General features: G+C 32.4%; 6 protein-coding genes across 8 annotated transcripts; 1 reads left to right on the top strand and 5 right to left on the bottom strand.

Moving 5' to 3' along the window:
• The first annotated feature begins 203 nt into the window (after positions 1 to 203).
• On the top strand, positions 204 to 2,290 carry LOC126671377 (phenylacetaldehyde synthase-like). Its single transcript, XM_050365146.2, has one exon. It carries the CDS (start codon positions 229 to 231, stop codon positions 1,693 to 1,695), a length of 1,467 nt encoding a protein of 488 aa, XP_050221103.2. The 5' UTR covers positions 204 to 228; the 3' UTR covers positions 1,696 to 2,290.
• Positions 2,291 to 3,890: 1,600 nt separating this feature from the next.
• On the bottom strand, positions 3,891 to 6,704 carry LOC126671193 (uncharacterized). The gene is made up of 5 exons (XM_050364927.2): positions 6,269 to 6,704; positions 5,526 to 5,576; positions 4,605 to 4,738; positions 4,318 to 4,418; positions 3,891 to 4,217 (listed from the first exon to the last, which is right to left on the bottom strand). Exons 1-5 carry the CDS (start codon positions 6,638 to 6,640, stop codon positions 4,060 to 4,062), a joined length of 816 nt encoding a protein of 271 aa, XP_050220884.1. The 5' UTR covers positions 6,641 to 6,704; the 3' UTR covers positions 3,891 to 4,059.
• A 1,601-nt stretch (positions 6,705 to 8,305) lies between these two features.
• LOC126671671 (uncharacterized) lies at positions 8,306 to 10,761 on the bottom strand. 2 transcript variants are annotated; one of them, XM_056105274.1, is made up of 8 exons: positions 10,510 to 10,761; positions 10,097 to 10,409; positions 9,753 to 9,924; positions 9,501 to 9,678; positions 9,337 to 9,417; positions 9,142 to 9,252; positions 8,733 to 9,002; positions 8,306 to 8,596 (listed from the first exon to the last, which is right to left on the bottom strand). In XM_056105274.1, the coding sequence occupies exons 2-8, from the start codon at positions 10,383 to 10,385 to the stop codon at positions 8,498 to 8,500; spliced, it is 1,200 nt and encodes a 399-aa protein (XP_055961249.1). In that variant the 5' UTR covers positions 10,386 to 10,409; positions 10,510 to 10,761; the 3' UTR covers positions 8,306 to 8,497. The 2 variants fall into 2 exon arrangements, with proteins under 2 accessions (XP_055961249.1, XP_050221414.1); XM_050365457.2 differs by having other exon boundaries at positions 9,501 to 9,681; positions 10,510 to 10,759.
• A 1,543-nt stretch (positions 10,762 to 12,304) lies between these two features.
• LOC126672166 (uncharacterized) lies at positions 12,305 to 15,919 on the bottom strand. Its single transcript, XM_056104984.1, has 8 exons — positions 15,773 to 15,919; positions 15,361 to 15,673; positions 14,924 to 15,098; positions 13,792 to 13,957; positions 13,638 to 13,718; positions 13,272 to 13,379; positions 12,845 to 13,114; positions 12,305 to 12,661 (listed from the first exon to the last, which is right to left on the bottom strand). Exons 2-8 carry the CDS (start codon positions 15,647 to 15,649, stop codon positions 12,563 to 12,565), a joined length of 1,188 nt encoding a protein of 395 aa, XP_055960959.1. The 5' UTR covers positions 15,650 to 15,673; positions 15,773 to 15,919; the 3' UTR covers positions 12,305 to 12,562.
• Positions 15,920 to 17,014: 1,095 nt separating this feature from the next.
• Positions 17,015 to 19,341, bottom strand: LOC130014505 (uncharacterized). Its single transcript, XM_050365456.2, has 7 exons — positions 18,956 to 19,341; positions 18,693 to 18,867; positions 18,238 to 18,418; positions 18,063 to 18,143; positions 17,874 to 17,984; positions 17,496 to 17,734; positions 17,015 to 17,344 (listed from the first exon to the last, which is right to left on the bottom strand). Exons 1-6 carry the CDS (start codon positions 19,305 to 19,307, stop codon positions 17,540 to 17,542), a joined length of 1,095 nt encoding a protein of 364 aa, XP_050221413.1. The 5' UTR covers positions 19,308 to 19,341; the 3' UTR covers positions 17,015 to 17,344; positions 17,496 to 17,539.
• A 2,207-nt stretch (positions 19,342 to 21,548) lies between these two features.
• LOC126671669 (uncharacterized) lies at positions 21,549 to 24,660 on the bottom strand. 2 transcript variants are annotated; one of them, XM_056104983.1, is made up of 8 exons: positions 24,492 to 24,660; positions 24,093 to 24,405; positions 23,666 to 23,840; positions 22,831 to 23,008; positions 22,668 to 22,748; positions 22,473 to 22,580; positions 22,024 to 22,293; positions 21,549 to 21,876 (listed from the first exon to the last, which is right to left on the bottom strand). In XM_056104983.1, exons 2-8 carry the CDS (start codon positions 24,379 to 24,381, stop codon positions 21,778 to 21,780), a joined length of 1,200 nt encoding a protein of 399 aa, XP_055960958.1. In that variant the 5' UTR covers positions 24,382 to 24,405; positions 24,492 to 24,660; the 3' UTR covers positions 21,549 to 21,777. The 2 variants fall into 2 exon arrangements, with proteins under 2 accessions (XP_055960958.1, XP_050221412.1); XM_050365455.2 differs by having other exon boundaries at positions 22,831 to 23,011; positions 24,492 to 24,659.
• Positions 24,661 to 25,054: the final 394 nt, after the last annotated feature.

Genomic DNA, 25,054 nt, shown 5'->3' with positions numbered 1-25,054 from the left:
TATAACTGTTTCATATTCAATTTAATGAGATCCGATGAATTAAAAAAAATTGTAGCTTCAAATATATTTGTGCTCCTCTTTATCCTTTTGTGTTTATTTCCTATAAACGAATTACAAAAAATAATATCAAATTGCAGAGGGGCGCATTGCACCCCTTGGACCTAAGCTGTGTCCGGCTCTGCCTATAAATGATCCTGCATGCTAAAGTTGAGGGACATCAAAACAAAAATGGGCAGTCTCCCTACCGACACATTTTGCTCTCTAGACACAAACACTTTCTCTGATGAATCAAAAATTATGATAGATTTCATTACTGAATATTACAACAACATTGAAAAATACCCAGTTCAAAGCCAAGTTCAACCCGGATTTCTCTCAACCAAATTACCAAAATCAGCCCCAATTTCCCCTGAACCATTAGAACTAATCCTCAAAGACATTTCTGATAAAATCATTTCAGGCTTAACTCACTGGCAAAGTCCCAGTTTCTTCGGTTACTTCCAAGCAAATGCTAGCAATGCTGGTTTTCTTGGAGAAATGCTTTGTTCAGGACTCAACATTGTTGGTTTCAACTGGGTTTCGTCTCCGGCCGCAACGGAACTTGAATCAGTTGTCATGGATTGGATGGGAAAATTGTTGAAGCTTCCGTCTTCGTTTCTCTTTTCTGGAAATGGAGGCGGTGTTTTGCATGGAAGTACTTGTGAGGCTATTGTGTGCTCTCTAGCTGCAGCTAGAGACAGGGCTCTGCAGATTTTCGGATCCGATAAAATCACAAAATTGGTCGTTTACGCCTCGGATCAGACGCATTCCACTCTCTATAAAGGCACAAGATTAGTCGGAATCCCACCTTCTAACATCCGATCGCTTCCTACTTCAGTTTCATCCGAATTCTCTCTGTCTCCTGAAATTTTACAGGACGCGATTGACGCGGATATGAAATTAGGGTTTATACCTTTGTATCTTTGTGCTACTGTGGGAACAACCGGCTGTGGAGCGGTTGATCCGATCTACGAACTGGGGAAAATCGCGAAAAGGCACAGTTTATGGTTCCACATTGATGCAGCTTATGCAGGAGGGGCCTGCATTTGTCCGGAATTCAGGCATTATCTGAACGGTGTAGAGTTTGCTGATTCGATCAGCATGAACCCGCATAAATGGCTTCTTACGAACATGGATTGCTGCTGTTTCTGGGTTAAGCAGCCAAATTTATTAGTCGAATCGCTATCTTGTGAAGCAGAATTTCTGAAAAATGAAGCCAGCGAATCCAAAACTGTTGTGGATTACAAAGATTGGCAAATTTCTCTGAGTAGACGATTCAAGGCTTTAAAACTGTGGATTGTAATCCGCAGACATGGGTTGGTTAATCTGATGTACCATATTCGCAGCGATGTCAGCTTGGCGAAGAGGTTCGAGTCACTGGTTCGAAATGACGACAGGTTTGAGATTGTGGTTCCGACGAAGTTTGCGTTGGTTTGCTTCAGGTTAAAACCCAACAGGAATGGAACCAAAACCAATGAACTGAACTGCCGGTTTCTGGACGCAGTGAACCAGAGCGGTCATGCGTTCATGACTCATGGAGTGGCCGGAGGGGCGTATTTTATACGGTGTGCAGTCGGATCAACATTGACTGAAGAACGTCATGTGGATGATTTGTGGAAGCTGATTCAAGAAAAAGCTGATTTCGTTTTGAATTAATCATTTGGTTAAACGAGTCAACCAAAATAAAGTTGTTCTACACAACGGATATATACGGGATATTTTATCGGTAACTAAACTTTTAAATAAATTTAAAAAAAGTATTGAATCTTAATTTATTTTTAAGGTCATCAAACTTCGATTTTTATTTCATAATTTTTTTTGATCTTATTTTACTTATGTGACCATCTGATTTTAAAATATTTGTTACATCAGCAAATATTATCAAATTACATATTTTATTTTACTTGGCGTATAAATGAGTTGTTAATGTGACAAATATTTTTTTAAATAGTCCAATTCGAATAGCTACATCATCAAAATTAGATGAGAAATATTTTTTTAAAACAAAAATTAATGTTTGATGATCTTGAAGAAATAAATTAAAATTTAGTATTTTTTCTGAAATAATTTAAAAATGTGACCCTTATTATATCTGACCCGTAATATATCTTGTGTAATCAATTAAATAAGAGTGTATAATTTTAATTATTAACAAAAGAAGTGTATACTTTATTATGTTTATTTGCGTGTATTATGTTCGTCCGATATCAATAAATATGTATTTTCTTAGTACGACATGGACTTTCTTGAATTTCCATCTTCTGAAATTATTTTAAAGAGGCCCACTTTTTTCAATATTTACTGCAAAAAATACTATATTCGGTAACAATAATTTTAAAGTTAATTGACATTTTATAACAATAATTTTAAAAATTGCAATCATCAGTTAAGCTATATGCAGCATTTTAGAAAAATTACTCTCAATAGTTAAATTTTATGCAATATTTTAAAAAGTTGTCAATAGTTACATTATATACAACAACTTAAAAAATTGCTGAAACAATTAAATATAAAATAAGCATATACCAAGTCATCTAAGATATTTTTCATTATAAAAATTGAAGGAAAAAGAAATTTTACTAAACCAAATATTCCTATATAAACAAAATAAAATTGAAATAATAAAAAGTTTGAGAATCTTAAATTAAATTTTAAAGATAACTAATTCTAAACGTATTTAAACTATCATTTTATTTTATTTTAATGACCAAATTTTAATTTGTTACTATATGATATGCAGTTGGATCAACATCGACTGAAGAATGACACAAGGATAATTTGTGGAAGCTGATTAAAAAAAAAGCTCATATCATTTTGAATTAATTCTTAATTAAAATTCCATCAAAAAACAAATCTTAATTAAAAATATTATTTTTATTTGTCATAGCTCATATCATTTGATTAATACAAAATGATGATTTGTGGAACCGGCCGGTCCAGTCTGGGTTTTAAAACATTGGTATGTTCTACCCTAGTTGAAAAACTTTGCATTAACTTATTTGCTTTAAGAAAAAACATAAATTTAACACATAAACACCTAAAACAAACATTAATAATTTGACTTAATTACTTAAAAACTACTCACCTTGAACTTTTTTTTCGTCTATACCCTGACGTATGTATTTATGTTTCACCTCTACCCCGAGGCACTTAACCTCTTTTCATTTAAAAAAAAGTTTAAAATAGTTCTTTATTTTTAACCCAAGCTAATTAGAGTTTAATTAGAAATGAATTTTTCTCTAAATGAAGGACTATTTTAATTTTTTTTTTTAAATGAAAAGAGGTTAATTTAATGTCTCGTGGTAGAGGTGAAATATAAACACATACGTCAGGGTATCAATGAATTTTTTCCTAGATCAGGGTATCAATGAATTTTTTCCTAGATCAGGGTATAAACGAAAAAAAAGTTCAAAATGGATGGTTTTTAAGTAATTAAGCCATAATTTTAATAGTTTGATCATCATTAAAACTTCTAGTATTTATCTCATGCATTGGTTGTGCCATGTCATATTTATAACAAGCCAATGAGCATTTGCGATAGGGAATCTTTTAATTATTACTTAATTATTTTGTTATCAATTTTTCCAAATAGCTAACACATCATTGGTTTGTTATACGAATGACATGGCGCAAACGGTTGCATGCAATAATTTTTCTAAAACTTCACTTAATGTAATCTTGATCATGAAACTTGGGGATAAACAAAAATATTAAATATAGTAGAAAATATAAATTGAAACTTTAAAACATCTAATGGCATTAATAATGAAGAAAAGCATGGTGTTATTTGAATTTATGGTATAAATAAATGCATAAATATTGAGCAAAATAAAATCAAATGAAAGTGAATATTAAAAAATAAAAAATAATTTTTTGGACTAATTTACCAAAAAGTAGACAAAATATTTATGTACCAAAAAACTATGTCAACTCTCTAATATATATGCACACAAGAAATTATTTAACTCTGTAGAAACTCCAACCTGTTAAATGGATTCCATTCTTGCAATTCCATAGTTATCAATCAACCTCATTTTCTGATCGGAATTCCCCTCGTGAGAGCATATTCATTACAGACTTGGTGGCTTGGCCAACGGCTCGGGAAGTCTTTTTTGCAGCCCCAGCAACAACCGGCTTCAATGAGATGACAGGAAGGTTGGCTCTCTCCTGAATCATTGCTACATGAAAAGCAATAGTCATAAGACTATAACAAGCTAAGAGGTGAATGCGAAACTACAAGAATACAGTGCCGATATGTTCACAGAAAGCACAACTCACAGATGGTGCGTTGATGAGCAATGGAACCAATCTGTCGAATCCCCGCTTCTGCTGCTTGAACAGCTTGAGCTGATTTGTTGACTCCATCAGTTATCTCCTGGCTGAGTGTCAATTTAAAAAAAATATTACAAAACAATAAATTTCAAAAGATAAATGCAATTGGTTAGGGGGTCAAGTAACCGAACAAAACTGACATTCAGTTTGTTTTGAATTATAAAAAAAAATGGTTTTCATAACAGTTTAATTTTGGAAGTTGAAAAATTTCAGTTTACATTTGGTACCATCACCTCAAATCACTTAATTCTAATGTAAGATCGCTGATCTCCATTCCTGAAAGCCTTATCGCAGCCATTGTACTTGGGAGTTCCTCTCGAGCTGTATCTGCTAACTTTGATAGCGACGTTGCGGCTCTAGCCATTGCCTACCAAAAGGCAACAAAGTAGATAAACAAGGATCCATATTTGCAAAATCAAAGATGTTCCACATTCATTTGCACATATTACTTTCCAGAAATCGGATAATCCACAATAATTGCAATCCTTTAAAGGCAAATACATGGGATTATATATTTGTTGACAGGATTCTAATACCGATTGGCTAGAAGAAATAAAAAAATTAGAATCACTTTAAACAAAATTACTAAAATGCCTCTCCCTTCGCCAGAGAAATTTAATGATATAGGGGAAAGTTAGACATCAATGGACAGAGACTTTGGAGCAAAATGGACAGTCCAGCGATTACTACCTTGTTATATAAGGCATGGAATCTCATAAAATCAAAAAAGAAACTGAGGGTAGCATTTCTAAATCTGGGAGTTCTTGACTGTGGTTTAGTGGTTACCATTTTAAATGAGATAATGATCATTGCATGGTAAGGAAAACATTGATTATTATCTGCTTGAATTTCAGTTAAAGTAATAAATTATAGTAATCTATGATTTGAAACATCAAAATAAAAATTGCCCTTCAATGCTACGAAGATCATCGAGTATTCAATCAGTCTGTTGGTACAATATGTGAAAACTTATGATGGTCATAATCTATAAAACTTATTGGATCGTATAGAATTTAACGGCATTGACAAGAATAAAGCATTCAAGCTACAAAAGGGAGTGAATAACTCTAGGGAATTGGAACCAAATGTAGCAACTAATGGTAGAATTTCCATTAGAAGGTCTTCAGAAAGATGTTTGAGGTCAAATTACTCACATGAAGTGTTGGAACGGCAGCAACGACAAGGCTTGTAAAAGCTATAGAAGTCTGCGCATTGTCAAAATGAACTCATATTAATCAGCCAAGCATAAGAACTTCAGCATCGAAAGACTTATAAGTCATTATTTAAAAACAAAATCACAGATTTTTCATAGTAGAAATTTAAGTGTATCGTTGCAATTCAGCTGAAAGACATACATAAACATCTATGGCATTTGCAATTGTTTAAACTGGAACCATAATCATAATAAACCCATTAAGAACATCATTAACTAGGCTCTTAATCGCAATCAAAAACTTCATAAAATGGCAGTAGGAAATCAATAATTTCCAAGTAGAACTACAGATTAGGGCCAATAACAAGTCCTAGTTCTTGATAACAGCACGAACACTGCAAAACAGGACACTTATATACAGACACAGCGGAATCGTATAATTTTAAGGTTCCTATGCTAAAAATAAAGTTTCGTGTCTGAAAACGTTTCAGACACGCCTCCGAAATGGAAAATATTGATCAAATGAAGTGTTGGTGCTACATAATATCAGCATAACTTTAAAATTTAAAAGGGTAATCTGCAAGAAGACCATAGATGCCCAAAGTTTAAAGCTTTTTCAAAAAATTAAAAAAATCCTAAGAACAAAAGTTACATAATTGATAAAAAAAAACTTCGTAAATTGAGAAAAACATTACTCAAATAAACTTAATTTAGGACCCAAAAGAGTAATTAGAGAATTAATACCGTGCAGGCAATAAATGATAAAAGAAAAAAAGCTTGGTCATTTAAACTAAGCTTATTCCATGGCTGAATATAAGAAGGAACAATTGGATTTCCAATTCCCACATTGAATTCCTCTTCATTTGAGGTCTCAGTCTCACCCACTTCTGCAGTGTTTGTATTTGATGGTAATTCGCTAATTGGGTTTGATTCATTGGTGGAATTTGAAATGAAAATAGGGAGGAAACGAGAAGATTTTGAAGAGTGGGGAGTTAAAGATAGGGAGTGACTGGAAAGTGGATTTGAAATTCTGGGAAATTGAATTGGAATTGGGTTTCTTGAGAGTAAAGAATTAGAAATACGGAAGCAATTGGTGGTGATGAGATCAAGTTTCATGGTGGAATATACAGAGAAGAATAAGCTCTGATTAACTGTTTTAAAAGAAAACAAAATTGAGTAAAGAGTAAATCCAGTACCTGAACTTGTCACTCAGGTTCAGAAAACTCACTTTCAATCAACTGAGGACAGTATCATCTATTTTTATAGTAATTAAGGGCAAAACTGGATTATTCTAGTGCCTAAACTTGTTATATTGTACAATTTTGTTTTAATTAACTCAAAAATATAAAATATCTTAATTGATTAAATACTTTTTTTTGATTGAAAATAGCTTATTTGATTTAGAATCACAATTAAATTAAAAGATCTAATTACTCCTTTATTATAAAAAATATCAATAACTTTTCTTTGATTTTTTGTTAATTATTGATTTTATATTGGTTTAATCATCTAAAAAAATTAAAATATGTCAATTTTAACTTATTTATTCATGATAATCATTTATTTAATTTAAGCATATTAATTTAAAAAGACCAAATATTTTATAATGTTTTCAATTCTAATCAAATTTATTAATATTTTCAATTATTAAGTACCAGTTTACAGGATAAAATTGGCCAGATTAAAAAAATTGGTTAAAATTAAATAAAAAGGAAGTTTTTTTTGAATGAAGCCATTAAATTAAATAGTTGGCACTAATTGAAATAAATTTATGGAAAATAGATAAATGATGGTTTTAAATTTTTGATATGAATAGAAATGACACGCAAATGATTGACTTCTTTTTTTTTTTGTAAGCCCATCCGGTTTCGAAGACTTCGCCCTGACTAATCCGGATCCGACCTGCGTCGCGCACCTGGCATGGTGGGTGAATCTGCCAGTGGAAATTTTATGCATTCACAAGGACTCGAACTTGAGATCTTACTTAAGCGATACCAAGCCGCTTACCATTTGGACCAACCTCCATTGGTATTGACTTCTTTTTTTAGGTAATTAACCTTTATATTGCTATGTCTTAATTAATTAAAAACCACCAACTTTTAACTTTTTTGCATTTATACCCTCATCTAGAAAAAAATTTAATTTGCACTCTAGTTTGGATTTTTATGTCCCACCTCTAAATTCCGTCACTAAATTCCGTCGCTAAAATTTATCGCTGAAAGCCTGTATTCTAATAGTGTCCTCCTTCCGACAGTCCGTCCGATGATTCAATTTTTATAATTTATTTTGCTTTGTCGAAAAGTATTTTTTACGGGTTTTAATTATAAATATTTATTGATAATTAATATATTAGATAAAGAAATTATTATAATTTGTTAAATTTTGTGAAGAAGAATGTTTTTTGTACTACTAATAATTTTAATGTCTAATTAGAATATATGTAAAAAATGAAAAATTATTTTAATTTTTTTTTTCAAAAGAAAAGAGGTCAATTTAATACCTCGAGGTAGAGGTGAGACATAAAAACTCAAATTAGGGTGCAAATGAATTTTTTTCTAAGTCAGGTTATAAATGTAAAAAAATTGAAGGTGGACGGTCTTTTAAGTAATTAAGCCTATTGCTATTGAAACTTTTAAATTACATCGCTCACAAAAATCAATTTGAAATTTGAGTGTTTAGCAGCAACAAGAAAAATATATTTGTAATATTTTAGTATCTGTCTTCTTGCAAAATACAAGCATAGCTTGCTAGTGGCAAAGTCATGAATAGAGGCAGATGGAGTTTCCAAAGCAACAGCATTGGCATTTCAAAATTAGAATTGAAGGACAAAATAACCAAAAATAGAGCTGAAAACAAATTCTTGCAACATTGTCTTCTTCAAAAGTCCTTCCCATTCCATGCACACACTATTTTAATTCTTAAGCTATACACAACGAAAGAAAGGGAAGTGGTGTAGAATTAACAGAATTCGGCTCATGTTAAAAAGGTTTCACAACATAAGAAGTTGTCCCATATCAGCATCAAGCTGGATTTGAGCATGTTCGAGACAGACTCATTTTGTGCTCCTTGTTCCTGAAAATTGAAAGCAATTCCGTTTTAAAATCCAATGATACTTTTACCAAACAAAGAAATGCAGTGTTATTATCATAAATTTATGTTCGCGTTATTAGATAAATGCCGGGCGTAAACACTTACGACCATAACTCACCAAAAATTCTGAAACTATCCCTTTCAACTTCATATGAACTTCCTTTCCAGCTTCTCCAAATCCCTTCCTAAAATCATATCGGTCAGCATGTCGTACTTTGAGCCGAAGTGATGGACTACTATAGGCTCTAGTTACGGTGTGCCAAACTCCAACCACACTAAATCTGTCTCCACAAGATGTCTTCCCCACAGGCCATCTCAACCCACCCTTCACATCTGAATCCAAAACCGCAGAACTAACCAGTTCTTTTATGCTATATATCTCATCCTCCTGCAAATTACACACAACAGGCAGCCTATAAAACTCGCTCTAGAGAATACAATTTTTTTAACTAGAACATCATAGCAAAGGACAAACACATCGGACAATACAATTTTTACAGAGTGATGACGGATTTATTTTTACTTACAGTAAGATCAGCTGTTAAGATCCTCTTGGAGCACAGCATTAGCCTCAGATCGAGATTCTTATCAAGGCACGATATATCAGCGACCATCTGGCGTACTTGATTTAGTTCTACCTAGAGCGAGAAGATAGAGTACTTGGTTCAGTACCACTTGTAATAGATGGATTAACATTCTTGCTATGTAGCAGAGAAATTTACCTTATAGAACATAAGTCTTTTATCCGCATTTAGGCTACATTTGCATAAAACAGTTGAATCTGTTCGCGTGTTATCAGACAACTACATAACAAAACAAAATAAAAGTCAGTAACAAATTGAATCAGATGTGGTATAATGAAGAGGTTTGTAACAGCAGCACATACCATTACACGGTAGATGTCTTTTTCCTCTTCAAAATCAATTCCAATTTTCTGCACCACTTGGTCTTGGATATTTTTCATGTATAAAGAAGGAATAGTTGTGTAAAATGATCTTTTCGATTGTCTCAAAAGAGTTTTATTGACCTGATTTTGCTGCAAGTTCTCTAGGCTTACTGATGGGCTACTGCATCACAATAGTAAGTATAAATAAGTTATGCCGTCTGTTAGCATATAAAGGAAAGTCGGAATGCTTACCCATGAAAACGAATTTTACCAAATCTAGCAACCAATGCCGGCTTTACTTTTTCGAACCCATGATAGCTCATTTGCTTCCTCAAAATTTCAAGAGAAGAAAATAGGTCATGTTCTACCTTCGAAGCTATTGTTAACCATGGACTTCTCATATACTTGCTCAGCTCAATAATCTCTACAAAAGAGAAACACTTATAAAAAAAATTAGGCAAATGGGACACTTGGACATAGATATAGCAAAACGGTGTTATTTTTAGTTTTCGTTGATCCAATGAAGTGTCCGTGTGGATTAAGTTATAAGTAGATAAGCTAAGCAACAAAACAAGAACATAGGGAAGCTTACCAACCTTCATTGACATTAGTGTTCACCAAGATTAAAGATTTTCCTCCTGATTGGTGCTTAAAACATTCAGCGGAAACTGGCTCGAGACGAACGTGAGACTGAAACTCGTCATTGTCACTCAAACCAACAGCAAACCATCTAGATATACAACTTTTGGAATACACTATTTTGCCACTCTTGTTTCTTGTATTCAGACTCAGATTTTTCTGGAAAAGAGGTCTAATCGACTCTGCAACGGGCGGCGGTCGATCCTTGTCGAGTGAAAGCCGCTTATGTGGAGGAATGTACGCCATTGAACTAGCAAGATGTTATTATATCTGGAAAATTAACAAGAATATGATCATATGATCAAATAATCAAAACGGGAAAAATGGGAGAAAAAACTGATGAATCAAAATTGTAAGCAGAGAGTGTTACCTTAGAGTTGAAAAGCAGTGCGGGTTGATGAGATAAGCTTGTCTTATGCACATACGATTATATAGAGTCATCTACTTCGCAAACAAGGGGACGAGTCATCTACTTCGCAAACAAGGCGTTGCTTACTTTTGTCGACTTATTACTAGGAAATTCAAAAGTTTCAATTATTAAAGAGTCTTAATTCGTCATTTATTTTGTCGTGAGGATTCGATTGGTGAAATATAAAATATTTTTTGAGATCAAGTTTCATGGTGGAAGATACAGAGAAGAATAAGCTCTGATTAACTGTTTTAAGTGAAAACAAAATTGAGTAAAGAGTAAATCCAGTACCTGAACTTGTCACTCAGGTTCAGAAAACTCACTTTCAATCAACTGAGGACAGTATCATCTATTTTATAGTAATTAAGGACAAAACTGGATTATTCTAGTCCCTAAACTTGTTATATTGTACAATTTTATCTTAATTGACTCAAAAATATAAAATATTATTCTTAATTGATTAAATAATTGAAAATAGCTTATTTGATTTAGAATCACAAATTAAAAGACCGAATTACTACTTTTTTTTATAAAAAGTATCAATAATGTTTCTTTTCTTTTTTGTTAAACACTATTATTTATTAATTTTATATTGGTTTAATCATCTAAAAAATTAAAATCTGTCAATTATAGCTTATTTATTAATGATAATCATTTATTTAATTTAAGCATATTAATTTAAAAAGACCAAACATTTTATAATGTTTTCAATTCTAATCAAATTTATTAATATTTTCAATTGTAAAGTACTAGTTTACAGGATAAAATTATTAAATTAAATAGTTGGCACTAATTGAAATATATTTATGGAAAATAGATAAATTATGGTTTTAAATTTTTGATATGAATAGAAATGACACGCAAATGATTGACTTCTTTTTTTAGGTAATTAACCTTTATATTGCTATGGCTTAATTATTTAAAACTTACCCACTTTTAATTTTTTTGCATTTATACCTTCATCTAGAAAAAATTTAATTTGCATTCTAGTTTGGATTTTTATGCCCCATCTCTAAATTCCGTCACTAAATTCTGTCGTTAAATTTTATCGCTAAAAGCAAGTACTCTAATAGTGTCCTCCTTCCGACAGTCCGTCCGATAATTCAATTTTTTTAATTTATTTTGCTTTGTCGAAAAGTATTTTTTATGGATTTTAATTATAAATATTTATTGATAATTAATATATATTAAATAAAGAAATTATTATAATTTGTTAAATTTTGTGAGGAAGAATGTTTTTTGTACTAATAATAATTTTAATGTCTAATTAGAAAATAAATATAAAAAATGAAAAAAAAAATTAATTTTTTTTTCAAAAGAAAAGAGGTCAATTTAATACATCGAGATAGAGGTGGGACATAAAAACTCAAATTAGGGTGCAAATGAATTTTTTCTAGATCATTTTATAAATGCAAAATTATTGAAGGTGGATGGTCTTTTAAGTAATTAAACTTATTGATATTGAAACTTCTAAATTACATCACACAAAAATCAATTTGAAATTTGAGTGTTTAGCAGTAGAGAGATTCTTAGATAGACTAAGTCTATCACGTCATCCGTGAACTAACCTATCACATTATGACACTTCATTAAAATAGTGCCACTATTGTAATTTTGTTTATTACTTATTTACACATTTGAATAGCAATATTATGATAGTGTCATTATTTTAATGACGTGTCATAATATGATAGGTTTAGTCCACAAATGACGTGGTGGACTGAGTCTACCTAAGAATTTCTCTTAGCGGAGAAAGTAAGAAGAAAAATATATTTGTAATATCTTTGTATCTGTCTTCTTGCAAAATACAAGCATAACTTGTTAGGTAAAGTCATTAATAGAGGCAGATGGAGTTTCTTTTTTTTTTTCTTTAACAAAGGGGAGTTTCCAAAGCAACAGCATTGGCATTTCAAAATTAGAATTGAAGGACAAAATAACCAAAGATAGAGCTGAAAACAAATTCTTGGACCAGTCTTCTTCAAAATTGCTCCCCATTCCATGCACGTACTTGGGCTCATGTTAAAAATGGTTCACAGCATAAGAAATTGTCCCATATCAACTTCAAGCTGTCTTTGAGCATATCCGAGACAGAATCATTTTGTGCTCCGTGTTCCTGATAATTGACAGCAGTTCGGTTGTATAATAATCCAATGATACTTTTACGAAACAAAGAAACACATTGTTATTATCACAAATTTATGCTCTGCAGAATCGTAAATTGTTTCAAGATGTGCACCAAAGTATCAGGTTCTTGGAGAAATGTCGAACGTTGATACTTATGAACATAATTACTCACCAGAAATACTGAAAGTATTCCTTTCAGCTTCATATGAACTTCCTTTCCGGCTTCTCCGATTCCCCTCCTAAAATCATATCGGTCAGCATGTCTTACTTTGAGCCGAAGTGATGGACTACTATAGGATCTAGTTACAGTGTGCCCAACTCCAACCACACTAAATCTGTCTCCAGAAGATGTCTTCCCCACAGGCCATCTCAACCCACCCTTCACATCTGAATCCAAAACCGCAGAACTAACCACTTCTTTTATGCTATATATCTCATCCTCCTGCAAATTACACAACAGGCTGCCAATAAAACTCGCTCTAGACAGTACAATTTATTTAACTAGAACATCACAGCAAGGGACAAATTTATCAGACAAATACTCTTGTTGATTGACAGCAGAGACAAAGGTGGTGCGATGCAGATTTAAATTAACTTACGGTAAGAGCTGTTAAGATCCTCTTGGAGCACAGCATTAGCCTCAGATCAAGATTCTTATCAAGGCATGATATATCAGCGACCATCTGGCGTACTAGATTCAGTTCCACCTACAGCAACAAGATACGAGTACCTGGTTCAGTACCGTTTAGGCTATGTTGGGCTCATGGAAATGAATAGCACGGAATGGAATAGCTATTCCATAACATTTTGAGAGGAGTAGTTATTCTATAAAATTATGGAATAGCAATGCTATTGGAGAATTGTTGTTCTATAAACGTAAGGAATAGATACTGCATATGGAATAGCTATTCTATTCCGAACCTACTTTATGAACCAAGCATTGCCTATGTAGCAGAGAAACTTACCTTATAGAACATAAGTGTTTTATCCGCCTTTACGCTACATTTGCATGAAACAGTTGAATCTGTTCGTGTGTTATCAGACAACTACATAACAAAACATAACAAAAGTCATTAACAAATTGAACCAGATACGGGATGAGACCAGCGAAGCGAATACCTTGACATGGTAGATGTCTTTTTCCTCCTCAAAATAAATTCCAATTTTCTGGACGACTTCATCTATGACATTTTTCATGTATGAAGAAGGAATAGTTGTGCAAAATGATCTTATCAATGGTCTCAAAACAGTTTCATTGACCTGATTTTGATGCACTGATGGGATTCTGCATCACAATAGCAAGAATAAATATGTTTAGCTTTCTCGTCTGTTAGCATATCTACAGGATGAGAGATCATCTATTTGTATCACCTAGTAAGAGTTAATTGCCCATCTTCTTCTTCTTATTATTATTATTATTTTAAAATATAAATATAGAATTTAATAGTATATAGTTTTTACGCTATAAATTTTATAGCATTGGAAACCTTAAAATATATATTTTATCAATACAAACTTTTAATACAATTTTACCCATCTTATAGAACATTTTTTAGTCGCAACTGATTTTTATGATAGGAACCAAAAGAAAACATTAGGCGAGAAAAACGGTCGGTTAAGCCGGATTATCCCGTGCAATTGATTTGGTTAGTATGGTTACTTGATTCATTTCGACATATAAAATATTTTTATTTGGTAAATGATTAAAAGTTTTAAAATTTCAATTAACCAAAATTTTCTATTATTATTATTATTATTTATTAAATTAAATTAACCGAATTAATTGAATAATTCACTCGGTTCGGTGTTGCATTTTTAAGATTATCTTATTCTTACTCGGCTAAACCCATCTAGAGACCCTTGTACTATATCATTTTTATTCAAAAAGCCCTTGTACTATTTTTTTGTTTTTCAGGTCCTTGTACTTGGCAAAATTCCGATTTTTAGGTCCTTTTGAGGGACTGGAGGAACAAAAAAATTTGTAAGTAAAGGGACTGAAAAAAACCAAAAAAGGACCTAAAAATCAAAAATTATGTAAGTAGAGGGACTTGAATAACAAAAAAATAGTACAGGGGCTTTTTGAACAAAAATATTATAGTACAAGGGCCTCTAGATGGGTTTAGACTTCTTACTCAAACCTAAGACATGTAATGTAAAGATAATACCCAAAAAGAGAATAGAAAAACTGCCAAAATAAATTGAAACAATAAATAATAAAAATTGTGTTAAATAAATTTAATGGAATGCTTACCCATGAAAACGAATTTTACCAAATCTAGCAACCAATGTTGGCTTTACTTTTTCCAACTCATGATAGCTCACTCCCTTCCTCAAAATTTCAAGAGAAGAAAATAGGTCCTGTTGTACATTTGAAGCTATTGTTTCCCATGGACTTCTAATACAATTCTTGCTCACCTCATTATTTTCTACAACAGAGAAATGGTACACTTATAGAAAAATTAGGCAATGCCATTAAGTTGTTTACTAGGCACGAACGAAACAGGATACTTGGACAGGAATACGACGAAACAGTGTTATTTTAAGGTTTTCTATATAAAAAAATAAAATTTAGTTTCAAAACCGTCAAGTGTCCAAAACGTTTCGGAAACAAGAGCTACGCTACCTACGTTATATGTATTATATACATCAATAAAGCAACAAAACTAGAACATAGGGCAGCTTACCAACCTTCATTTACATTAGTGTTCACCAGGATTAAATATTTTCCTCCTGGTTGGTGCTTAAAAGATTCAGCGGAAACTGGCTCGAGACGAACGTGAGACGGAAACTGGTCATTATCAGTCAAACCAACAGCAAACCATGTAGTTATAGAAGTATTGGCATAAACTATTTTGCCACTCTTGTTTGTTGCATTCAAACTCATTTTTTTCTTGAAAAGAGGTCTTATCGACTCTCCAACGGGTGGCGGTCTATCCTTGTCGAGTGAATGCCGCTTATGTGGAGGAATGTACGCCATTGAACTAGCAGGATGTTATTATGTCTGGACAATTAACAAGTGTAGACAAATATTAACTAATCAAAACAGAAAAAATGGGAGAAAAAGTGTGAAATAAAAGGAAAAGAAGAAGCATAATCTGACCTTGTAGTTGGGTGATTTTGCACATAAGAATAGACTCAGAAGGGTACGTACTCCTCTACTTATATATAGTAGAAGGGGAGGAGTCATCTACTTCTCGAAGAAGGGGAAGAGTCATCTGCTTACTAGCCAATTCTGAATTTTAATTAAAGTTTCTGAGTTCATCATTATTTTGTCGCCATAAATCTATTGGTGGAATTAACATTTTGATCTAGTAAAGAGAACTAGAGATAGTAAAAATAATCATATTTATTGTTAGTTTAGAAAAAAATTATTAAATAATCTTCATAAATTTTATTATATGAACATTAATTGTAGTAGTTTCAGTATTGTAAGAATATTTTAATATACTAAACATAATTAACGAGTTTCGAGTTAAATATTTTTTTGGTCGCTGAACTACACTATTTTTACTAAATAGTTACTTAATTATAAAAAGTTATAAATTAAATAATTACCGAATTATAAAAAACTATAAAATGGTTACTGTATATTATTTTTTGCGAGACCATCTTGATGATGTGGACAAGAAAAATATGTATAAGAAGATAACCTTTTTATGAAGAAAAAAAAACAGTTCGGTAACCGTTTTGTAAAAGAATTACAATTCGGTAACCATTTTGTAATTTTTTACAATTTGGTAGCCGTTTTGTAACCATACTATAATTCGGTAATCATTTTATGACTTTTTATAATTCAGTAACCGTTTTTTTACAAAATGTTGTAGTTCGGTGACCTAAAAAATATTTAACCCATGAGTTTCTTAATTCTTGTAAAAAAACTACTTTTTCTATTTTTATGGGGTAAAAGGAGTATTTGAGTAAAGGGTTGATAAGTGTCTTTAGAACACTTATTTAGAGGTAAATGAATTTAGAATAAATTAATTAACTTATATTTTCAGTTATTTAATGCTTTAACGACCCAAGAATCTACACAAACAAACTATTTATCGAACAAAAACATGCGAAAAACACATAAATCTCCAAAAAAAAACATAGCAATTTATTCAAAAAAAAAATGAAATAGACGAGTTAAGAGACGATATCCGCCAAAAGCCAAAAATTACCAACTTCTGCATTCGAAACGACTTTCTCTCTCTATAATTTTTTTTCTCTCTAAAATTTAAAAAGACCAAACATTTTTTATTGTTTATTATCAATAACAAGAAAAATATATTTGTAGTTTATGTCTTCTTGCATAATACAAACATAACTTAAATGAAGGGCCTAATGGAGGCAGATGGAGTTCCCAAAAGCCACAGCATTGGCATTTTCTTAAAGCCGCTAGAAACAGAATGAGGTAAAACAGAATTGAAGGACAAAATAACCACACTTCAACCAAAAACATAGCTGAAAACTAATTCTTACAACATTGTCTTCTTCAAAATTCCTTCCCATTACATGCACACACTAGTTTCATTCTTAAGCTACATACAACAAAAGAGAGGGAAGTGGTGTAGAATTAACAGAACTCCGCTCATGTTAGAAAGGGTTCGCAACATAAGAAGTTGTCCCATATCAACTTCAAGCTGTCTTTGAGCATATCCGAGACAGAATCATTTTGTGCTCCTTGTTCCTGATAATTGAAAGCAATTCATCAGTAGTAAAATCCAATTATACTTTTATCACAAATTTGTGTTCGGCAGAATCATAAATTGTTCAAGAAGTGCACCAGAGTATCAGGATATTAGAGAAATGTCGACCGTAAATAGTTATGAACAACTCACCAGAAATTCTGAAACTATTCCTTTCAACTTCATATGGACTTCCTTTATCGGTCAGCATGTCTTACTTTGAGCCTGAGTGATGGACTACTATAGGCTGTAGTTACAGTGTGCCAAACTCCAACCACACTAAATCTGTCTCCAGAAGATGTCTTCCCCACAGGCCATCTCAACCCACCTTTCACATCTGAATCCAAAACCGCAGAACTAACCAATTCTTTTATGCTATTTATCTCAACATCCTGCAAATTACATACAACAGACAGCCTATAAAACTCGCTCTAGACAATACAATTTTTTTAACTATAACATCATAGCAAGGGACAAATATATCAGATAATACACTTTTTACCGAGTGATGGAAGATTTAAATCAACTTACAGTAAGATCAGCTGTCAAGATCCTCTTGGAGCACAGCATTAGCCTCAGATCAAGATTCTTATCAATGCATGATATATCTGCGACCATTTGGCGTACTTGGTTCAGTTCCACCTAGAGCCACAAGATACTACTTGGTTAAGCACCACTTGTAATAGATGGCTTAACACTCTTGCTAGCAGAGGAACTTACCTTATAGAACATAAGTCTTTTATCAGCCTTTACGCTACATTTGCATGAAATAGTTGAATCTGTTCGTGTGTTATCAGACAACTACAAAACAAAACATAATAAAAGTCATTAACAAATTGAACCAGATACGGAATGAGAGTGGTATAGAGAAGAAGTCTGTACAACCAGCAAATACCTTGACATGGTAGATGTCTTTTTCCTCCTCAAAATCAATTCCAATTTTCTGCACGACTTCATCTACGATATTTTTCATGTATGAAGAAGGAATGTTTGTGTAAAATGATCTTTTCAATTGTCTCAAAAGAGTTTCATTGGCCTGATTTTCCTGCAAGCTCTCTAGCCTTACTGATGGGATTCTGCATCTCAGTAGCAAGTATAAATAAGTTTATAGTAGGTTATAATGGTACTATATGATAACATGTATTCTGACGTCCACGTCGACATCTTTTAACGAAAAATTGCTCAGTGTTTTAATTTGCAAAAAATAATAGTAATAGTTTATGTTTTAACTTGCCAAAGTTAAAAGTTAAAATTACAGAATATGTAAAAGTTCATAACTTCTTTTGCAAGTAACTCGCTGCTAAACCAAAAGCATAGAAATATAAAATAAAGGGAACTCGGATTACTTACCCATAAAAATGAACTTTACCAAATCTAGCTACCAATTTTGGCTTTATTTTTTTCAAACCATGATAGCTCATTTCCTTCCTCAAAATTTCCAGAGAATAAAATAGGTCACGTTCTACATTTGCAGCTATAGTTTCCCATGGACTTCCAACATATTTCTTGCTCAGCTCATTATTCTCTACAAAAGAGAAACACTTAAAAGAAAAATTAGCAAAAGAACTGTAACATATAGATTGTAAAAATTCCAAAACGTGCAGCTAACCAACCTTCATTTCCATAACTGTTCACCAAGATTAAAGGCTTGTGCTGGTGCTCAAAAGATTCTGAGGGAACTGGCTCGAGACGAATGCGAGACGGAAACTGGTCATTATCACTCAAACCAACAGCAAACCATCTAGATATAGCGTTATTGGCATACACTATTGTTCTAATCCTGTTTCTTTTATTATTTAAACTCAGGTTTTTCTTAAAAAGAGGTGCAAACGACTCTCCAACAGGCGATGGTGGTCTATCCTTGTCGAGTGAATGCCGCTTATGTGGTGGAATATACGCCATATATGGAACTAGCAAGATGTAATTATATCTGGCAAAAAAACAAGTGTAAACTAATATGAGCATATTTAATTAAACATGCACAGAAAAAACTGATGAATCAAAATTGTAAGCAGAGTGTTTCCTTAGAGTTGAAAAGCAGTGCGGGTTGATGAGATAAGCTTGTCTTTTGCACATACGATTATATAGAGTCATCTACTTCGCAAACAAGGGGACGAGTCATCTACTTCGCAAACAAGTCATGATCTGCTTCGCAAACAAGGCGTTGCTTACTTTTGTCGACTTACTAGGAAATTCAAAAGTTTCAATTGTTAAAGATTCTTAATTCGTCATTTATTTTGTCGTGAGGATTCGATTGGTCAAATAAAGCTTTTGCTTTAGTAAGTAAACATATTATATTGTGTATATCAGAGGAGTCTAAAATCAAACCTCAACCCTCCAACTTTTCTACCACTAGTTTAACCGGGTCAGTCAATTTGAGAGTTATTCGAGCTATTTAGAATTTTTTTTTTTAAAATAAAAATCGAACAAGTTAATCATCGGAGATGCATCTAGGAATTTCAGCTAGACTAGCACCCCCTAAGCAACTCAACAATAATATCCTTATTTGTACATTATACAGATAATCAAGTCGACTTGAGTTCGACTATCAATTATTTTATCGAGTTTAAGCTAGAGCTTTTAAAATGAAGTTTAGTCGAGTTTGGGTCAAGTTTCAAACTTATAAATTTTAAAATTGAGTCAACTTCGAAAGTAATTGTATTTTTCTTAGAATATGTTAATATCAAGTGATAATAATGTCTTGCTTAAGTAATAAAGTAAGCTCGAAATTGAACGAATAATAAATTATTATCGAAATTGAATCAATCAAACAAAAAAAAGAAAAAAAGAATCAAAATCAAATTGGCCGAATAGGACAATAATTCACAATTCGGGTAGAAATGACATAAACACTAGAAACAAATCTAGTTTATTTGGTTAATTTGGATAATTCAAATCTCAAATCGAACCAAAAATCGATATATTTTATCGAAATTGAACCAGACAAACTCAAGCTTATAATAGAACCAACTGAAAATCAGCAGTGCCGTTAGTTAATTTAGTCTGTCGGTAATTTTTAGAGTCAATGCCAGCATATAACACAACCTTTCGCATTTTTTTATTTAAGCACAAACTAAAAGACTCATTAGCATAGCCTTTCTAAATTTTTTATTCTATAGCCCGATATGCATTTTATGTTTTGTTTTGTTTTTTTAAATGACGTCGTTTTTTGTCGTACGGACGAATAAAACGACGTCGTTTTAAGACATTTATGCTATATATGTCATATAATAAAAGGTTGTATTATTAGTTGAGACGCTTTATAGTTTGTGCTTAAATAAAAAAAGCGCTAAAGGTTGTGCTATATGATGACATTAATCTTAAATTTTTATCACCCCTAATGGTGGTATTTAATCTATTCAGATAAGAAAAGAATATTTGAACCTATTCATACACGAAAAGTGTATTTTGAATTTTCCGTACGTGAAGGGTGTATATATATATGAACCTTTACATTCATAAAGGGTAATATTTAAATTTTTTCGTACGTGAAAGACATACTTGAACATCAAGTCAAATATTGATCTCATATTGGAACTATCTCAAATTCAACAAGCCACGTTAAATTCCACCTAAAAAAGATCTGATTTTTCGAACGGTGTTACAAGAAGGAGCTTATTTTAGCCTTTTTTTTAAGCGTTAAGTTTGTTTAATACATTTTTTAAACATAGCGAGGGCCAACTTGATCCAGGGCCAAACATAAATGACATTTGATGCTTTCCATTATCACATGAAGAAAGTGTATTCTTCTAATACACATAAGCTTCAAATAGCCGAAAAATGGTGTTGGAGCCCAACTTAATTACAAGCATAGGACTATAGTGTTACTCTTAAACTTTGTGTTTAAAACACTACAAACCGTATCAATTTTATATTTTCATATTACTTGCATAATTATCTCATAAAATTTCATTAAGTTTCATGACTTTATCACAATCTTTTTACATTATAATAAATATTCTTTAAAATTAGGTACGAAAATTTTATAGAAGACAATACAGTAAGTGCATAGGACAAACAAAACTTTAACTAGTACATAAATTTAATTATATTCACGTACACTCTTTAAAAATAAGAATAGAAGATCAGAAGTATAATAACAAAAATTATCCAGTTAAATTTTATAGATGTCAAAGTAATAAATTTACACCTAATGATATAATAAGACCAGAAATGAAAAATGATAAACCACCAACAAGCAAAAAATATTTGAAACATTTTAGCTTGTCTTATAAGCATAGCTTGCTATTGGTTTTTCATATTTCCTTCACAGAAATGAAGGACAAAATAACTACACTTCAGCTATAGAATAGTTGAAATCAAATTCTTACAACAATATTGTCTTCTACAAAATTCCTTCCCATTCCATGCACACACTAGTTTCATTCTTAACCTATATACAGAGGTAAGCGGTGTAGAATTAACAGAATACGGCTCATGTTGAAAAGCGTTCGCAACATAAGAAGTTGTCACATATCAACTTCAAGTTGTCTTTGAGCATATCCGAGACAGAATCATTTCGTGCTCCTTGTTCCTGAAAATTGAAAGCAATTCAGTTGTAAAATCCAAGTTATTAATATCGCAAATTTATGCTCTGCCGAATCAGAAGTCGTCTCAAGATATGCACACCAGAGTATCAGGTTATTAGAGAAATGTCGAACAATACTTATGAACAACTCACCAGAAATTCTGAAACTATTCCTTTCAACTTCATATGGACTTCCTTTCCAGATTCTCCAAATCCCATCCTAAAATCATATCGGTCAGCATGTCTTACTTTGAGCCTGAGTGATGGACTACTATAGGCTCTAGTTACAGTGTGCCAAACTCCGACCACACTAAATCTGTCTCCAGAAGATGTCTTCCCCACAGGCCATCTCAACCCACCCTTCACATCTGAATCCAAAACCGCAGAACTAACCAATTCTTTTATGCTATTTATCTCATCCTCCTGCATATTACATACAACAGGCAGCCTATAAAACTTGCTCTAAACAATACAAATTTTCTAGCTAGAACATCACAACAAGGGACAAATTTATCAGACAAATTTTCTTCTTGATTGACAGTAGAGACAAAGGTGGTGCGATGCAGTTTTTACCGAGTGACAGTAGATTTAAATTAACTTACAGTAAGAGTTGTTAAAATCCTCTTGGAGCACAGCATTAGCCTCAGATCAAGATTCTTATCGAGGCATGATATATCAGCAATCATCTGGCGTACTTGATTCAGTTCCACCTACAGCAAGAAGATAAGAGTACTTGGTCCAGTACCACTTGTAATAGATGGATTAACACTCTTGCTATGAAGCAGAGAAACTTATACCTTATAGAACATAAGTCTTTTATCTGCCCTTACGCTACATTTGCATGAAATAGTTGAATCTGTTCGTGTGTTATCAGACAACTACATAACATAACATATTAAAAGTCATTAACAAATTGAATCAGAATGGTATAATGAAGAAGTTTGTAACAGCAGCAGATACCTTGACATGGTAGATGTCTTTTTCCTCTTCAAAATCAATTCCAATTTTCTGGACGACTTCATCTACGGTATTTTTCATGTATGAAGAAGGAATATTTGAGTAAAATGATCTTTTCGATTGCCTCAAAAGAGTTTCATTGACCTGATTTTGCTGCAAGTTCTCTAGGCTTACTGATGGGCTACTGCATCACAATAGTAAGTATATATAAATAAGTTTTTCTTTCTCGTAGCATATCTACAAGATGAGAGATGATCCATTTGTATCGGGAGCGGACCTAGTAAGCGCTTATGGTGGGCAATTCCCGACCTTATTATACCATCTATTACCTAAATCTAAATGCCACTAGTTTGGATTATACCATTTTTCCAAAAATGCAGATGTTTGTTCCTCTATGCCCCCTACTTAATTTCAGAAGCTTCATACTAGAAGGCAAAATGAAAATAGTATGAGAGACACTCAACATCAAAAAAGTCCACTAAAAACTTCAGTAGTATACTTTACTAAACGTTCATGCTACCAAACCAAAAGAAAAAAAAGAAAAGTAATACTATCTATGTCCCAATCTAATTGAAAGGATACTCTATGCACACATAATGTATAAACCTTCGACTATATATACTCAAATTACATTGACTACATATATGCTAATTGAAGAGGGTAAAAAATTAAGGTAACTGTCAATTAAAATGAAACAAAAAAGATATGTATATCGATTAAATTGAGACAAACATGTAATAAAGAAAAGTATTTGCTATGAAATTTGAACATGAACTCTATTTATGATTCATTATTTATAATGAAGAGGATATGATTCGGAGTTCTTCGGAATGCTTACCCATGAAAACGAATTTTACCAAATCTAGCAACCAATGTGGGCTTTACTTTTTCCAACCCATGATAGCTCATTTCCTTCCTCAAAATTTCAACAGAAGAAAATAGATCATGTTCTACCTTTGAAGCTATTGTTACCCATGGGCTACTCATATAATTCTTGCTCAGCTCATTATTCTCTACAAAAAAAGTATACATTCATAGACAAATTAGGCAATGCCATTAAGCTAGGCAGCACAAGCACGGAAACAGGACAATTGGACATAAATCATATAGCGAAACATTGTTATTTATGGTTTTCTATATAAAAAGGAAAATGTGTGTCTGAAACGGGAACACGTTGATTGAATGAAGTGTCTATGCTATTTAGTAGATTAGTTATAAGTAGATAACTTAAGCAACAAAACTGGAACATGGGGCAGCTTACCAACCTTCATTTACATAAGTGTTCACCAAGATTAAAGAGTTTCCTCCTGATTGGTGCTCAAAAGATTCAGCGGAAACTGGCTGGAGACGAACGTGAGACGGAAACTCGCCATTATCGCTCAAACCAACAGCAAACCATCTAGATATACAACTGTTGGCATAAACTATTTTGCCACTCTTGTTTCTTGTATTCAAACTCAGATTTTCCTTGAAAAGAGGTCTAATCGACTCTGCAACGGGTGGCGGTCGATCCTTGTCGAGTGAAAGCCGCTTATGTGGAGGAATGTACGCCATTGAACTAGCAAGATGTTATTATATCTGGCAAATTAACAAGAATATGATCATGATCAAATAATCAAAACGGGAAAAATGGGAGAAAAATTGTGAAATATAATTAATCTGACCTTATAGTTGAAAATCAGAGTTGGGTAATTTTGCAGCTAGAAGAGCAGTACTTTTATATAGTACAGACGCCCAAGTGGAAGGGGATGTCATCTACTTCACCAAGAAGGGGAAGAGTCGACTACTTCATAAACAAGGGAGTTGCTTGCTTTTCTCGACTTGGTAGGGAATTCGGAATTAGAAAGTCCCTCAGGTATATTATAGTAATTAAGGGCCCGTTTGGTTCGTCAAAAAAAAGGGAGAAATGGAAATGGGAATGGGAATGGAAATGATTCCCATTGTTTGTGTTTGTTTTGTCAATTACATTAGGGAATGGAAATGTGATTACCCCTTCAATGGGAATCACCCATTCCCCCTTACCCCATGGAAATGAACTTTTGAGAATGAGAATCAAAATTTTAAAAAATATTTTAATAATAAATAATAAATATATAATTATTAAATAAATTATTTTAAATTTTTAAAAATATACTTAAAATAAAAAAAAATTTATTTTTTTAAAATAACTTTTTATTTTTTTTAAATATTTTAAAAAAAGTAATTTTTTTTAAAAAAATATTTTATT

Source organism: Mercurialis annua, linkage group LG3 (assembly GCF_937616625.2).
Source record: "Mercurialis annua linkage group LG3, ddMerAnnu1.2, whole genome shotgun sequence".
NCBI lineage: Eukaryota > Viridiplantae > Streptophyta > Magnoliopsida > Malpighiales > Euphorbiaceae > Mercurialis > Mercurialis annua.
Note: the sequence above shows the minus strand (reverse complement) of the source record. Positions and strands in the feature narration are given on the sequence as shown.

What these genes read in the sequence shown, in the direction of transcription:
- LOC126671377 (XM_050365146.2), top strand. Translation starts at nt 229, where the DNA reads ATGGGCAGTCTCCCTACCGACACATTTTGCTCTCTAGACACAAACACT.
- LOC126671193 (XM_050364927.2), bottom strand. Translation starts at nt 6,640, where the DNA reads ATGAAACTTGATCTCATCACCACCAATTGCTTCCGTATTTCTAATTCT. An exon ending in CTGCCGTTCCAACACTTCAT is followed by an intron (nt 4,739 to 5,525) that starts GTGAGTAATTTG and finishes GCCTTTTGGTAG; the next exon opens with GCAATGGCTAGAGCCGCAAC. An exon ending in TTAGAATTAAGTGATTTGAG is followed by an intron (nt 4,419 to 4,604) that starts GTGATGGTACCA and finishes ATTGACACTCAG; the next exon opens with CCAGGAGATAACTGATGGAG.
- LOC126671671 (XM_050365457.2), bottom strand. Translation starts at nt 10,385, where the DNA reads ATGGCGTACATTCCTCCACATAAGCGGCTTTCACTCGACAAGGATCGA. An exon ending in GGTAAAATTCGTTTTCATGG is followed by an intron (nt 9,682 to 9,752) that starts GTAAGCATTCCG and finishes ATTGTGATGCAG; the next exon opens with TAGCCCATCAGTAAGCCTAG. An exon ending in TCTTAACAGCTGATCTTACT is followed by an intron (nt 9,003 to 9,141) that starts GTAAGTAAAAAT and finishes TGTAATTTGCAG; the next exon opens with GAGGATGAGATATATAGCAT.
- LOC126672166 (XM_056104984.1), bottom strand. Translation starts at nt 15,649, where the DNA reads ATGGCGTACATTCCTCCACATAAGCGGCATTCACTCGACAAGGATAGA. An exon ending in AAGACATCTACCATGTCAAG is followed by an intron (nt 13,719 to 13,791) that starts GTATTCGCTTCG and finishes TTTGTTATGTAG; the next exon opens with TTGTCTGATAACACACGAAC. An exon ending in GAATACTTTCAGTATTTCTG is followed by an intron (nt 12,662 to 12,844) that starts GTGAGTAATTAT and finishes GTCAATTATCAG; the next exon opens with GAACACGGAGCACAAAATGA.
- LOC130014505 (XM_050365456.2), bottom strand. Translation starts at nt 19,307, where the DNA reads ATGCTCATATTAGTTTACACTTGTTTTTTTGCCAGATATAATTACATC. An exon ending in GAACAGTTATGGAAATGAAG is followed by an intron (nt 18,868 to 18,955) that starts GTTGGTTAGCTG and finishes TCTCTTTTGTAG; the next exon opens with AGAATAATGAGCTGAGCAAG. An exon ending in TCTTGACAGCTGATCTTACT is followed by an intron (nt 17,735 to 17,873) that starts GTAAGTTGATTT and finishes TGTAATTTGCAG; the next exon opens with GATGTTGAGATAAATAGCAT.
- LOC126671669 (XM_050365455.2), bottom strand. Translation starts at nt 24,381, where the DNA reads ATGGCGTACATTCCTCCACATAAGCGGCTTTCACTCGACAAGGATCGA. An exon ending in AAGACATCTACCATGTCAAG is followed by an intron (nt 22,749 to 22,830) that starts GTATCTGCTGCT and finishes TATGTTATGTAG; the next exon opens with TTGTCTGATAACACACGAAC. An exon ending in GAATAGTTTCAGAATTTCTG is followed by an intron (nt 21,877 to 22,023) that starts GTGAGTTGTTCA and finishes TTCAATTTTCAG; the next exon opens with GAACAAGGAGCACGAAATGA.